Source organism: Impatiens glandulifera, chromosome 4, assembly GCF_907164915.1.
Source record: "Impatiens glandulifera chromosome 4, dImpGla2.1, whole genome shotgun sequence".
Classification (NCBI taxonomy): domain Eukaryota; kingdom Viridiplantae; phylum Streptophyta; class Magnoliopsida; order Ericales; family Balsaminaceae; genus Impatiens; species Impatiens glandulifera.
In genome coordinates this window covers 41,684,407-41,698,788 of record NC_061865.1, presented here as the reverse complement: position 1 = coordinate 41,698,788, position 14,382 = coordinate 41,684,407, and the positions used below count along the sequence as shown (strand labels likewise).

At 27.7% G+C, this 14,382-nt stretch overlaps 2 protein-coding genes and 1 pseudogene across 2 annotated transcripts; 1 reads left to right on the top strand and 2 right to left on the bottom strand.

Annotated features, from left to right (window-relative positions):
* The first annotated feature begins 1,058 nt into the window (after positions 1 to 1,058).
* On the top strand, positions 1,059 to 2,222 carry LOC124936948 (calmodulin-7). The gene is made up of 2 exons (XM_047477475.1): positions 1,059 to 1,220; positions 1,802 to 2,222. The coding sequence occupies exons 1-2, from the start codon at positions 1,145 to 1,147 to the stop codon at positions 2,173 to 2,175; spliced, it is 450 nt and encodes a 149-aa protein (XP_047333431.1). The 5' UTR covers positions 1,059 to 1,144; the 3' UTR covers positions 2,176 to 2,222.
* Positions 2,223 to 4,982: 2,760 nt separating this feature from the next.
* On the bottom strand, positions 4,983 to 6,654 carry LOC124936947 (putative HVA22-like protein g). The gene is made up of 5 exons (XM_047477474.1): positions 6,556 to 6,654; positions 6,248 to 6,346; positions 5,700 to 5,756; positions 5,560 to 5,623; positions 4,983 to 5,460 (listed from the first exon to the last, which is right to left on the bottom strand). The coding sequence occupies exons 1-5, from the start codon at positions 6,585 to 6,587 to the stop codon at positions 4,999 to 5,001; spliced, it is 714 nt and encodes a 237-aa protein (XP_047333430.1). The 5' UTR covers positions 6,588 to 6,654; the 3' UTR covers positions 4,983 to 4,998.
* Positions 6,655 to 8,768: 2,114 nt separating this feature from the next.
* On the bottom strand, positions 8,769 to 10,404 carry LOC124936946 (annotated as a pseudogene).
* Between the last annotated feature and the right edge of the window lie 3,978 nt (positions 10,405 to 14,382).

The window sequence follows — 14,382 nt, the reverse complement described above, 5'->3', positions numbered from 1 at the left end:
TGACCTAGTTAGAGCTTATTTAAATGTGCAGTTGAGGACTTTAGAAAGCTGAAGTCTTTGCCTTAAGAGCATCGTTTTCAGTCCTAGTTCTGTATCTATTAGGGTTTTAGAGGACTGAGTGTTATATAAACTCGTGTGATAACACTAGTCTGTCTTGATGTAATATGTATTATGTCCTCTTTAATAAGATTCTCTCTTCTAGTGGACGTAGCCATGTTTTATTTAGGTGAATCATGTTAAAATATATATCTTCTTTATTACTTACGTCATCTCACGCATTTCCGTTACAATACTCTCCTAATTACAATAATGTGATATTAAATTAATAAGTTATACAAATTCAAACTAGATTTTTATAAAATATAAAATTATTTCTTTTTAATATTTTTTATTCAAAATATAGAAAGTTAGCCTAATACGATAACTTTATTTTCACTTATATTTAAGGTATTATAATTGATAATCAAATGTGTGACATTTATTTTATTAAAAAAAATATATTTTTGTTTGAACTTTCAAATGAATGAATTATATTTGCCATTAATTTCGTATGTTATTAAAAGAATATAACAAAGTTAAAAATTTGGTGTTAGTTAGATAAATATTTTTAATATTAAAAAAATCATAAATGAGAAGATAGTTAAATATTATAAATATAAAGTTTGTTTGTAATTTTTTTTTTAAAACTTCTAGATGAATGAATCATATTCACCTACTATATATATATATATATAAATATTTTAGGTTGGTAAAGAGGTAAATCATTGCAATATATTTAAAGTTTATATTGTGATATATAACCTCTGAATATAATATTGAATTTTTTTAAAAAAAAATTATCCAAATTAGTTCAACTTATCGCTGCATTTTAGTATAATATAATTTTATTTTATAAACGGAGGATGGGATGGGCGGTTATCTCGGTGAATCAGTTTAAATAAAACAATGGCCGTGTTTCTGTCTACAAAACGTGAGCAATGTCATGCCTAAATATATACATATATATATTTATTTACATAACAACCATCTCTTCTTTTTTTTCCTTGTGATCAGGAGTTACCAGCCAAATATACTCAGATCTCTCTTACTCTCTCCTCACCTCAAATCGTCATAGGGTAAAAGCAGATCCTCCTTCGGTCTCCGCATGGCAGATCAGCTCACAGATGACCAGATTTCCGAGTTCAAGGAGGCCTTCAGTCTTTTCGATAAGGATGGAGACGGTTCGTTTTTTTCTCATATGCTTTTGTTTCTTTGTGTGTTCTCCTGTCCTTTTGTTTCTTTATGTTCTCCTCTATGGACTTTAAAAAAAACGTGCATGTATAATCATATTGAATCATTATTCCTTAAATGTCATTTTTTCCACATTAGTTTGGATGATTTGTTGTTTTATGCCTCTTTCTATATATTGTTATACAAATGAGAAAATGTTTCCTTTTTTTTTTGTGAAGATGTGCTTTTGTTCGTATTAATTCCTTGGATACTATAAATTCTACATGGAATGATGGACTTATAATCAATTTGTGGAGATATATGATGAATTTCAGAGGTGATATGTTAGAACAATAATGATTATATATATCTTGTTAGTCTTGAGACCCTTTGTAGTGGATAACTAAGACATAAAATAAGGTTCATAGAAATTTACAATTCATTTATTTCCTTATCCCATAAGATGATGCCCTTGTTAAATATATATATATTTTAAAAATAAAATGAAGGATATTTTATGATATATATATATATATATTTCTTCACATGTTATATAGAAAGAAAGTTTTACATTATTTGAAAATAAATCCAGGTTGTATAACCACAAAGGAGCTGGGAACCGTTATGAGGTCACTTGGGCAGAACCCAACCGAGGCAGAGTTACAAGACATGATAAACGAAGTGGATGCTGATGGGAACGGGACCATTGATTTCCCAGAGTTTCTCAACTTGATGGCGAGAAAGATGAAGGATACAGATTCCGAAGAGGAGTTAAAAGAGGCATTCCGTGTGTTTGACAAGGATCAAAATGGATTCATTTCGGCTGCAGAATTGCGCCATGTTATGACAAACTTAGGCGAAAAACTAACCGATGAGGAAGTTGATGAGATGATACGTGAAGCTGATGTGGACGGAGATGGTCAGATCAACTATGAGGAGTTCGTTAAGGTTATGATGGCAAAGTGATCATTCTCAAAGCTTGTTTTTATGTTTTTCTTTTTCTTTTTTTTGCATAAAGAAGACAAAAATGGACTGAAAATAAAAAGAAACTAGATTTTGAATTCTTATTTTGTAGTTTAACATAAGTATTTAGTGTTGGATAAATATGTTTATATTTTAAAATAAATAGTTTTATTCATCATTTAATTTAGTCAATTAATATTTTATTATTTTACTTGGTAGAAGACAAAGTGGTTTTCAGTTTGAATTGATGTCCTCCTTAGGGCTTCCTTTACGATTCAAGAACAATTGGGACGATTATTTTAAATTTTGTTTGAATAGGGTTGTGGAGGATCTTGTTATGCTAATTTTGAGAGGTCGTATGTAATTTGTCGTATAGTATAGTATTGTGTCTGAAGTAACCATTTGAATTGAAGCTATCAATGGAAATTTTTTGTTTTGGCCATGGCCCATGGAAATGCTTGTTGGAAGTTTGGCTATATTATTGAAGAAGCCTAATCACTTTCTGGTCGAGGAAGAAGACAAAGAAGAAGGCAAGGTCGAGGTCACAAATTAACTCGAGCCTAGCTTGTTTAGTTGACCCGGCTCCACTTCTATAGGTCTGCTAATGCTCCTGCCGGCGTGTGTGAGCCTTGATCCGGTGTAGGCAGGGGCGGAGCCAAGTACAAGCCGACCCGGGCTGTAGCCCGGGTAGCCCTAGATATTATGTATGCATTCATCAATAACGACGCCATGCTTGTTATCGATTGTTTCCTGTCGTTTTTAATTTTTTATTTGATATTATTATAAAACTAGTCCGGACAGATTTTTTTTTAAAAAAATTAACCCGGGTAAGTTTCAAATCTTGGCTCCGCCTCTGGGTGTAGGACGTCATGTGTCACACTGCCCACGACGGATTTTTGGTGACCCTCGAGAAAAAAAAATTATTTTTATTTTTTATTTATTTTTCTGATTATTTTCTTATAAAACACAAAACACACCATTAGTGTCAAAGCGTTCTACGTAAGTTTACGTTATTGTTCTTATTTATTTATATTTCGTATTTGTAGTTTTTTACAAAATTTTTGCAACTTAATTAACCTAAGAAACTATCAAAAGGGCCGTTTTAAATTAATTATTTTTATTTATAAATCTAGTTTGGTAATCATATATTAATATCATACAAACCCGTAATTTATTTATTATAATATATATAGAAATCGAGTGTCTCCAATTACAATTAGAATTAAATGTTAGCTTTATAAAGATCTTACCATCCTAATTCTGGTTTGCCTAGAAACAAATACCTTATGTTTATGTTTTATAAGACAATTTTATTAACATTTAAAAGATACAATTAGTTTTGTTTGTGATTTAGTTTTAAAGTAGAGTTTTTATTTTTATATTTTGAAATAAGTTATAAGTTATAATTTTTAAAATATTTTCAGTTAAGTTTTAAAATAAATGAGTTTTATCAAATAAATTAAAATTAAATAAGTCTATTTATATTAAATATTCATATTTAAGTTATAAATTTTTATTAGGAAAAAAGCTCACTTAGTCGTATGTACTTGTACAACTAGCTCACTTAAACGTATGTACTAATAAAAAGTCATTTAAACGTACTTACTATCAAAAATTGGCTCATTTAGCCTCTTTTAGTAACCATGGTTAACTTTTATTTTTAAATTTTTAAATTTATATATTTATTAATTAAATATTAATATATTTTCTCTCTCTTTCCTTTTCATTTATTATTACATTTATTATTAATAAATGAACCCTTTATTTTTATTTTTTTTATTATTTTTATAAGAGTATTTATGATTGATTATTTTAATTTTATTTTATATATACGAGCATTCATAATTAATTATTTTAACTCTATATTTCTTTTTTTTTATATATTTTTTTATATTCACATTAATTATTAATTATTTTAAAATTGTTTGATCCCAATAAATTAATATAACAATCAAAATTTTTTCAACAAAAAAAAATCTTTTAACACAAAAATAAATTAATTAAGAATTAAATAATAATAAAAACTTATTCATCAAACACAAAAGAGTAATAATCAAATATTAGACAAAACAATTCCTTTACTACTAATATAAGTCGTGAATAAAAATTAAATAAAAATTATTAATTTCATTTTATTTATATTAAACTAAATAAGAAAAAACCCTTTTTCATTTTTATTATATTAAATTAAATAAAAAAAACCTTCAAAAAAATATTGCAGTAAAACATAAAACTCATAAATAAGTTGTTAAATTTTTTTTAAAAAAAAAATAGAATTTAAAAAATATGAGAAATAAAAACTAATAAAAAAAGAAGATATAATATAAAAATAAAATTAATATTAAAATAATAAAAAATTTAATAATAAAATAAATTACCTTGTTTAATTAATGAAAAAGAAGGAGAGAGAAAATATATTAATATTTAATTAATAAATATATAAATTTAAAAATAAAAGTTAACCATGGTTATTAAAAGAGGCTAAACGAGCCAATTTTTGATAGTACATATGTTTAAATGAGCTTTTATTAGTACATACGTCTAAGTGAGCTAATTGTACAAGTACATACGTCTAAGTGAACTTTTTTCCTTTTTATTAATTTTTATTTCCTCAACCAATCCTGCCTAATTCACATTTTTATGCAGACTATATACTTCTTACCAAAATAAAACAAATAAGTTAGTTTTATCAAAATAAATTTTGTATCTTGTAGAGAAAAATATTCCATTAATCAGTATTTAAAAAATAATATAGATGATAAATCAAAAAATTAAAATTTACAAATTTGATAATTTATGTTTGAGATATGTGTATAAAAATTGATTTCATGATGTCTGAATTCCCTTGGAACGTCTCAAGCGGCTTCTGGCGTTAAGAAGTCCTGAATCTCCTTCCTCTACTCCAGCAGCAGCAGCCAGTTCATTATCTCCGTTAGTAGAGATTGGCGGCCTCCGCTTATCGGAAAATTGCCTGTGCTTCATTCCTCCGTTTTCGAAAGTAGTGGGCGATACAACAACAGTAGGAGTCTCCTCTACTAATTCTCCAACCTTTTTATGGTCTTCCTTGTTAGGATGCTGTTGTTTTTGTGTTGTGACTTTAGCAGATTGAGAAGCCATATAATTAAGAATTTGGAAGAAGGAAGTTTGACCCATAATAGCACAACTTTGCCAGTAGTTAAGGATTATATCCCATATTCTTGCCCTTAGTTCCTGCAATTTCCGGTCTATATCTTCTTCATGACTTGCTATGTATGGCCTAAAAAATGTGCCATAAACATAACTTGTTCCCTAAATATTATCATTAACAAACAAATTTAAGTCAATTCATTAGTTAGTGTTGTTTCCCTTAGTAGAGATAATCACTTTCATTGTGTATTAATAAGTTACCTTAGTTTTTGGATACCATAAGTAGATAAAGAGTCCCAATTTCATCTCTCCATACATGGGTAACCTATGACAACAAAATCATCAATAAAATTTTCAAAACTGACCCAATAATTAATTAATTAATGGTTGGGAATTCTTACCATGATAAGAATATATCCCCAATTCTCTCAAACACTGTTAGTGCTGCCACTAATATCCTTCAAAATTACAAACCCACAAAAAACTTCTTTTATTTAGTTTTTGTATCATAAACAGAATATGTCTAACTGAATGAAAATAAAATTGGATGATGTTATCATGTGAAAAATGAGAAAGTAAAATACTTCATTTTTGTAATGGGTAATACTAATTAATGCTGAATTGATGGGATTTTAAATTATTTTTATAATAAATATGAATAATCCTACATCACATAAGACAATGTCTTGTTGAGGATTTACTGTCTTTGTTTGAACATGATCAAGTTAAAAGATAGTAGGTTGAATGAATATTTGCAGAAGAGAACATTAATATTTTTATGATAAACTTAATTGATTAGTAATTAAGTATTAAGAGCATGATTAATAATGTCCCCAATTCATTCAAATTAGAGAGTTACTATAAATTCAAATCTGAAAATTTTGATTTCTTATCTAAAATCAATTCTAATATTCCATGAAAAAGATTAAAAAAAAGTATGCATCCTTACCAGTACTGACACCAAAAACGAAGTTCTTCAATTTCTACTTTATTCTTCTCCACAGTTTTGAAACACTCAAATGCAGGATATGCATACCCCAAAACCATTCTGCAAATATATATATAATTGTGATCATAAATCCAACAATGAAATTGATGATAACGACAATAGAAATTTCATTTCCAAACAAGAACAATACCATCATCACAATACGACAGATCAAAACAGAATACCAATTTGTACAAATCTTAACAAGAAAAGATATATCAATACTTTTTCATTACAAAATAAAAGAGAAATTGGGAAGGGACACATACACAAGTCCTCTAGTAATGAAATCACCCAACATTTCTTCTTCTTAAATTACAGAAGATGTCAGATGAATAAAATGATACCCAATGCCCGCCAGATGATCCCTGAAACAAAATCCAAAAAAACCCATATCAATATTACTAGAGGAGACCAAAATCGAATCATTAAAATGAAGATCTGATCTGAAACGTAAATACATACGTGCGACCACGATTTGGTTGCCGCCGGGGACGGGCACTAGGAAAATCAGTGACTGCGGTTGGGAATAAGATGAAAAATGAAAATCACTTACAGAGGATGAGAAATCCAAGAACAGATTATAAGAATGGTAAGAAGAACATGGACTGATTAATATTACCTTGGATTATCCTACGTTTGAGGGGGGTGTAAAAGAAGAAATGAAGTTTTGAGAGAAAATGGAACAAGTTTGTTTGTAGAGAGAGAAAGAGAGGAGAGAGATTCAGGTTCTGTTATTTACACAAATTCAGGGGTGACTAGTTCGTTAGAGAAAGAGAGAGACACGTTGGAATAGTACCGTGCTACAAACGTCTTTTCAACAATTTTATTTTCTTTAAACTATATAGATGAGATTTAAGACTTTTTAAAATGGTTATTTTATTGTAATTATCCTTTTATTTTCTATTAAAAGTCATTTTCATTTTTATTTTTTATAACACTTTTTTTTTAAGATAAGTTTATCTTGTTGTCATGCATTATTTGAATTTTTCTTTATTGAATAGACACAATGTTTTTTTTATAACAAAACTTAATTATGTTTTAACATGGTTGTGTCAAAATTAATTAATTAATTTTTATTAAATTTATATATAAAAAATTACTTAATAAATAATATAATATACAAATTGAAATTAATTAATTAATGATTTAAAATTTAAATTATATGAATAAATAAATAAAGTTTAATATTTAATGTCAAAAAATGTTATGTCAAATTAAATGGACCATTTACGTAAATTAAATGGTCGAGTCAAAATAGTGTAAAACTTATACAAATTATAGGAAGATACTTGTAAGAATATTTTGATACGATAACTCGTCTCATTTTCTGTTAAGAAGGAATGAACATTAACTCGAAAAAAGATCATCAATATAATCGGATGACATGAGTAGCAAATAATCCACCAACGACTTGATGTATTATTGGATTTATAAAAGTTGTGACAAAAAACAAGATATCAAATCGAACAAAAAAATATATAAATTAAAAAAATATTAGTTTCAAGAAAACATGTTACAACTCGTGTTACAAAAGTCATTGGAAGAAAAAAAAATTACTTATGAACTAAGAACAAAAAAAAAAAAATTACTTATGAACTAAGAATTATTTTCTAACAAGACAAAAGAGAAAAAAAAATATTTACAGTGTTAACCTTTTTTTTTTTACGTAAAATGTAAGAATAACTTATAGTCATAATCTCCTTTTAAACTTAAAATGTTTTAATTTAAAATCAAATTTGTGACCATAAATTTTTTAGGCACCAGTTTTTTTTCCCCTTAAACTACCCTATTGAGTTATGTTTTCTTTAGTTTTAGAAACACGTAGTTGAGTTTATTTTTGATTTCACAAAAAAGAAATATCAAAAAGTTAAATTATTTTAATATTTTTATTGATAATTTGATGAAATAAATAATTGATAGTAAATTATCAAAATATCTCCTTTTGAGGGTAGATCTCCGTGTATTTATATAATATCTAAAAAAAAGGAGATATCAAAATCTCCATAAAAATATACTTTTCTCTATGTAATTTTTAAAATCTTAGGATGACTTCAAAAATTTTGAAATGAAATTACATGTAAACAAAATGTATTGTCTTTAGAAATTTCATGTGATTATTATGATTTTGGGATGAGTTTTAAAGTTGCTTGATATTCTTAAGATTTTGAAGTGAATTTAAGTATTTATTTGTAGTGTGAAATTATGTTGAATTAAAATGTATTTTAATATGTACGAGAGAGAGTGGAAAACATGCAATAATACAGTAGAAACTCGATAAATTAATACTCAATTATTTAATAAACTCTCTAAGATAATATTTTTGGCCGGTCCCGACTCCGGGATATGGTGCTAAATTAATAATTCGCTAAAATTATAAAATAATACATTTTTGATAATTTCTACCCCATATAAAATATAAAGTAATAATTCCTTATATATAGCATATTACATGAATGATTTATGAAGGTTTCTTGAAAAATGACTCAATTGTCTTTTGTTTTTTTGTTGAAATCAATTTCCTCTTGAATGTCGTCTCTAATTTTCCTTAGCATGGTATGAACTTCTGGTGTTGTTTTCTCATAGCTCAACAAAAATTGTTCAATGTGATTTCCGCTTTAATAGCTTCGTTTCGCGAAGGGGGCTCCATTGTAGAACTTTCATCATCTTCTTCATCGATATCATCTTTATTAATTCCAATAACGCTTTCAATAATTTCTTCATCAGTCAACAACTGTGCAACTACATTTTTTTCTAGGTAAGTCAGAACATCTTCGACATCCATTGCATTGCGATAACCTAACTCTTTGATCAAATTATGGAATTCTTGAGTGCTTTCACCACCTTCATCTGAGTTCTCAAAAGTCAAGTTATTTGTTGATCGAAGTTTACAATGATGAAAGCAGTTCACAATTGTATTTGCACGAACATCCATAGTGCATGCAGAAATTGCAAGATTCATTTCATTTAACACATTTATTTTTGCTGGATTTAGAACCACTAATTCATAACCCTCCAAAAGACTTTTATAAAATCGACGACGATAATGCATCTTAAAAGCTCGTATGATCCCCGCGTCACAAGGTTGAATTTTTGAAGTTGTGTTTGGTGGCAAAAAATATAATTCAACGTTTCGTAATCCTTCAATAATTTTTGGATGAGTAGGGCAATTATCCACAATCAAGATAATTTTTCTTCCAACCATTTTTTTTTATCAAGTTGGCGAACATATTCTTCAAATAACACACCAGTCATCCAAGCTCATTTGTTAGCACGGTACTCACAGTTCAGACTGTTCAAGTTTACATTCTTCAAGCACCTTGGTTTAGCATATTTCCCAATAATCCATAAAGGAAGTTTTTCCGAACCGTCCTCATTACAGCAAATAGCAACAATTAGTCTTTCATTGTCTTGTTTTTTCCCTTCAAGTTGCATTGTTGCAAGGGAATGATCCGGTTGAAGTCTAAAAAACAAACATGTTTAAGATCAAAAAATGTAAATAATTACATCACTAAAGTACAAAATATAAAATAAAATATAGGGTTGATTTCGTTAATAAAAAAACAAACATGTTTCATCCATATTAAAGATGTCTTTCATTTCAAACTGATCAACTTTGTCTCTTATGAATTTTAATTTGTCCTCCATGCCCTCCATTTCAACAGATCCACTCTCTCCGAAATGCCGGAAATTTTTAATTCCATATCTTGCTTTAAACTTTCCAAGCCAACCAATAGAAAAAGTAAAGTCTGGAGCATCCACTGAATACATATCTTTCATGAACTTTTTCGCCTTCTCGATTATTAGTTCACCTGTCATATTCACATGTTCTTGATATTGAAGAATCCATTCATAGAGAGATTTTTCTAGGTCAGGAAATTTTGCCGGTTTGTGTCACTTAACATCGCCTCTTTCGAGAGCAAGTGAGAGATACTCTAAAGACCTCTTACCTGTATTTGATATTGTCGCTTGACTCACATGCAAACCATAGTTAATATGAACCCATTCTTGCAATTGCTTATGAGTGAGACTTGGATTATCCTTGTTGTGCTTGCATAATGCTCTTCGAATCTCGTCTACATTGTTGTTTTTTTCACACCTTTAAGATGGGAAGCCATGTTGTGTGTATGATTTGTTTGTATTAAACTATAGTATTTTAATCTTGTTTATATAGAAAATATTTTTAATGTCTATAAAGTGATACATTAAACACAAGAAGCATAATAAGGTGGGAGATTGAAGATTTCTTTCAAATTGAGCCATTCATTTGATATACAGTACATGCATTATATACAATAATTAAGTGGAAGCTTAAAGATGTTTGTAAACTAAATATTTTACTATAAATTAATAAAATATTAATTAATATATAAATTAATAATTAATAATTTATCGATTAATAAATAACTCTTTTAATTAATAAATTTTGGTCGTCCCAAGTGTATTATTTTATAGAGTTTCTAATATATATATATATATATATATATATATATATATATATATATATATATATATATATATATATATATATATATATATATATATATATATATATATAATGATCCTTAAATTTGAGATGTACATAGGATTACCGGATCGTTGCCCGTTCATAAACTTGAAAGGTTATAAATAAAATTAAAAATGATATAGGTATGTTTTGAATTTGCATTTAACCAAACCAGTACAACTCTTTAACCAACTAAGCTAACAAAACTTTATATTTTAAATACAACACTAAATTCAATAAAAGTAAGGCATTCTTAACAAATATAAGTTCAACTTTTTAACTAACTAATACATTAATATATATAATAATTCTTATATTTAAAGTGTTCGAATTGCCGAGTCGAGATATGTGGTTAATTTGGATATATATGTGAGACAAAATGAAATACTTGGGTAGGATCGTAGGTTAACCCGCCCATAAACTTGAAACGGTTATAAATAAAGTTAAAAAATTTATAGGAATGTTTTGAATTTACAACTTAACAAAAATAAGTACAACCTTTAACCAAGTATAATTATAAGATTTAGCATTTTTTAATATTTGTTTTAGTTAAGAAATTATGATAAAAATATTATATATATATAAATATTTATATATTAAAATAAATTAATAAATAAATATGTTAACGTAAAGTCTTTTATTAATTCTAAGTGTATTAATAAGACTGAGGCGTGTTAAATTGTTTATGTGTAGGGTCAAAGTGAAGAAAACTGAAATGGGAATCAAGTCTGGTACTTTATCAAATTCGGTATTTGATCAATTTCGGTTTTGTAGAAGCACGACCAATAGTTGATCAAATTCGGTATTTTATCAACTTAGGTTTTGCAGAAGCGTGTCCGGTTTTTTGTTCAGTTTCGATTTTGCATAAATGCGTCTGGTTTTATGTTCAACTTCGATTTTGCAGAAGCGCGTCCGGTAGTTGATCGAATTCAGTATTTGATCAACTTCGGTTTTGCAGAAACGCGTCCGATATTCTGTTAGGCTTCAGTTTTTTGTAGAAGCGCGTCCAGAATTATTTTCACTTCGGTATTTTACAGAAACGCTTCCGGTATTAGCATACATTAGGCATATGGGGTGTTTTCCATTCTCACATTTTCCTACTCGGTAGTCGGTGATATCTTTGAGGAGATCTTGAAATGAGTAGCTAACAACGTTTGAACTTCCTTGGCATTAGACATTTCGAACTTGGCGACCATTTTTTGGAAGTAGTCGCTTTGAGACAAGAATAGGGAGCCTTTCTCCCAATCCTGCTCAATCACCATCCAAAAATTTTCTTTGCCGACCCCATATCCTTCATCTCGAACTCACTCACTAACAAACTCTTTACCTTGCAAACCTCTTCCTTGTTTCTTGATGCGATCAACATATCATCCACATATAACAATTGGAAGACCCCACAACAATCAACCCACTTGACATAGATACAACTATCGAAATTAAGCAATCGAACGCTAGGGTAGTCCTTTTGAGGTTTTCCTGAAACCCTTCACATCTCTAAGGTAGAAGCCTAAAGACTTGTCCTTAATCCTTTAGCTTCAAATGCTAAGATAGTTCTTCTGAGATTGCCCTGAAACCCTTCAGCATCACTAAGGTATAAGTTGTATTCTATCAAATGTAGAACATTTCTCTAAGTCTTTATATATATTTTTTGATTTTTCTAAAAAGATTAGAGTATTTTAGATTGAACATGAATTCAAATACTAGTTTAAGTTATTTTGACTTCATTTTTTTCTAGTTTTATAGGTTTTTTTTAACGTGATTATGAGCAGTCTAGAAGTCGAGAACTGAAAAAATGTTATAATGTGAAATTTTTAAATAAATGGATGAATCAATTTTTTTGTCGAAGAATTAAATCATTTGTAGCAATATTCGAATTGTTATGTATTTTACGAGAATATGTCACCAAATATTTTCTTCAGTTAACAGAATTTGGAACTCATAGTGTGAGTATCATAAGTCCCACTTCTATAAAAAATAATAATTTGGAGATATACACATTATATTGGTAGATATATGTGTTGTGCATGCTGTTTACAAATATTCCAAATATCAGCCAGTTTGGATCAGTATGTAATGCAATATTGACAATCTACCAAGATATGACAAAATATTAAGAAATTCCTAATTTAGGAATCTTACTATCTTGATCCATATCTGCATAGATTTAGATTTGACTAAAACAATCTTAAACAAGGTTATAGATATACAAGTAATCTAGACCGTGTAAAATTTCAGATATATTGAAGTAATAATGAATTTATAGTTGACTCTACAATAAGGTTTTTCAAATAACTAAAAGCTAGTTTTATCAAAGACTTTTCTTGTGTTCTTAACATCATCCAAAACATTTTTCTAAATATTTTGGGTCGTCGTTCTTAAATTCTATTGCTTGAGAATGAAAATACATTTTTTTATTTGAAATCAAATTTAGTCGAATTTTATTTAGAATGAATTGATGAAATGCTATAGAATAGAAAACTTTCAAATCATTTAAGTAGGAAAATATTAAGATCATCAAATTGAAGAAATATATAATTTATAAAAAATATAAAACTCAAATATGCAGAAATTGAAGCTCGTTTATATTATTATTACAAATAATGAACACTTAAAATTGGTAGGTAAAGTCTTTCTAAGCTCTCTTATCATCTCTACAAAACTTTTTCTCAAATCCTAAACATTTTTTTTTTAAACTGTCCATTTATATTAAAAATGAAAAAAAAAACGTTTAAACAAAATGAAAAAGCATGACATTAAAATAACAAATAAAAATTAAAAAAATAAGAAAAAACAATACTTAAAAAGTTAACGAGCTCGTAAATATTCGAGAAAAACGATTAATTTCACGACAAACTCTAACTTTCCTAAACAAATTTTCGAGAAGAAAGAATCATTATCAATCATGATTAACATTACTACATGTTAATAAGATGATTGAAAATAACCAAAACATTAAATTATTCAAAAAATATTATTATTAATACATCAAAATGTTAGAAATAATTCTACAATCGTCTAGAAAATTTTTTCTTTTGATTTTTAGAGTCCTGAAAAACAAATAATAGACACAATAAGGTAAATAGAATGATAAAAAAATTATTCAAATTGCTTTAAGAATATTATATTCCATAAAATGTAGAACATTACTCTAAGTCATTATTTATATTTTTTTGATTTTTCTAAAGAAGTTAGGGTATTTTAGATTGAAAATGAATTCAAAATACTAGTTAGAGTTATTTTGACTTCATTTTTTTTCTAGTTTTATAGGTTTTTTTAACGTGATTTTCAGCCGTCTAGAGGTCGAGAACTGAAAAAATATTATAATGTGATTTGTAAATAAATAGATGAATCAGTCAAGAATAAATCATTTGGAGCACTATTCGAATTGTTATGTATTTTACGAGAATATGTCACCAAATATTTTCTTCAGTTAACAGAATTTCGAACTCATTGTGTGAGTATCATAAGTCCCACTTTTATAGAAAATAATTTGGAGACACACACATTAAATTGTTAGATATATGTGTTATGCATACTGTGTACAAATATCAGCCAGTTTGCATCAGTATACAATGCAATGACATTCTAT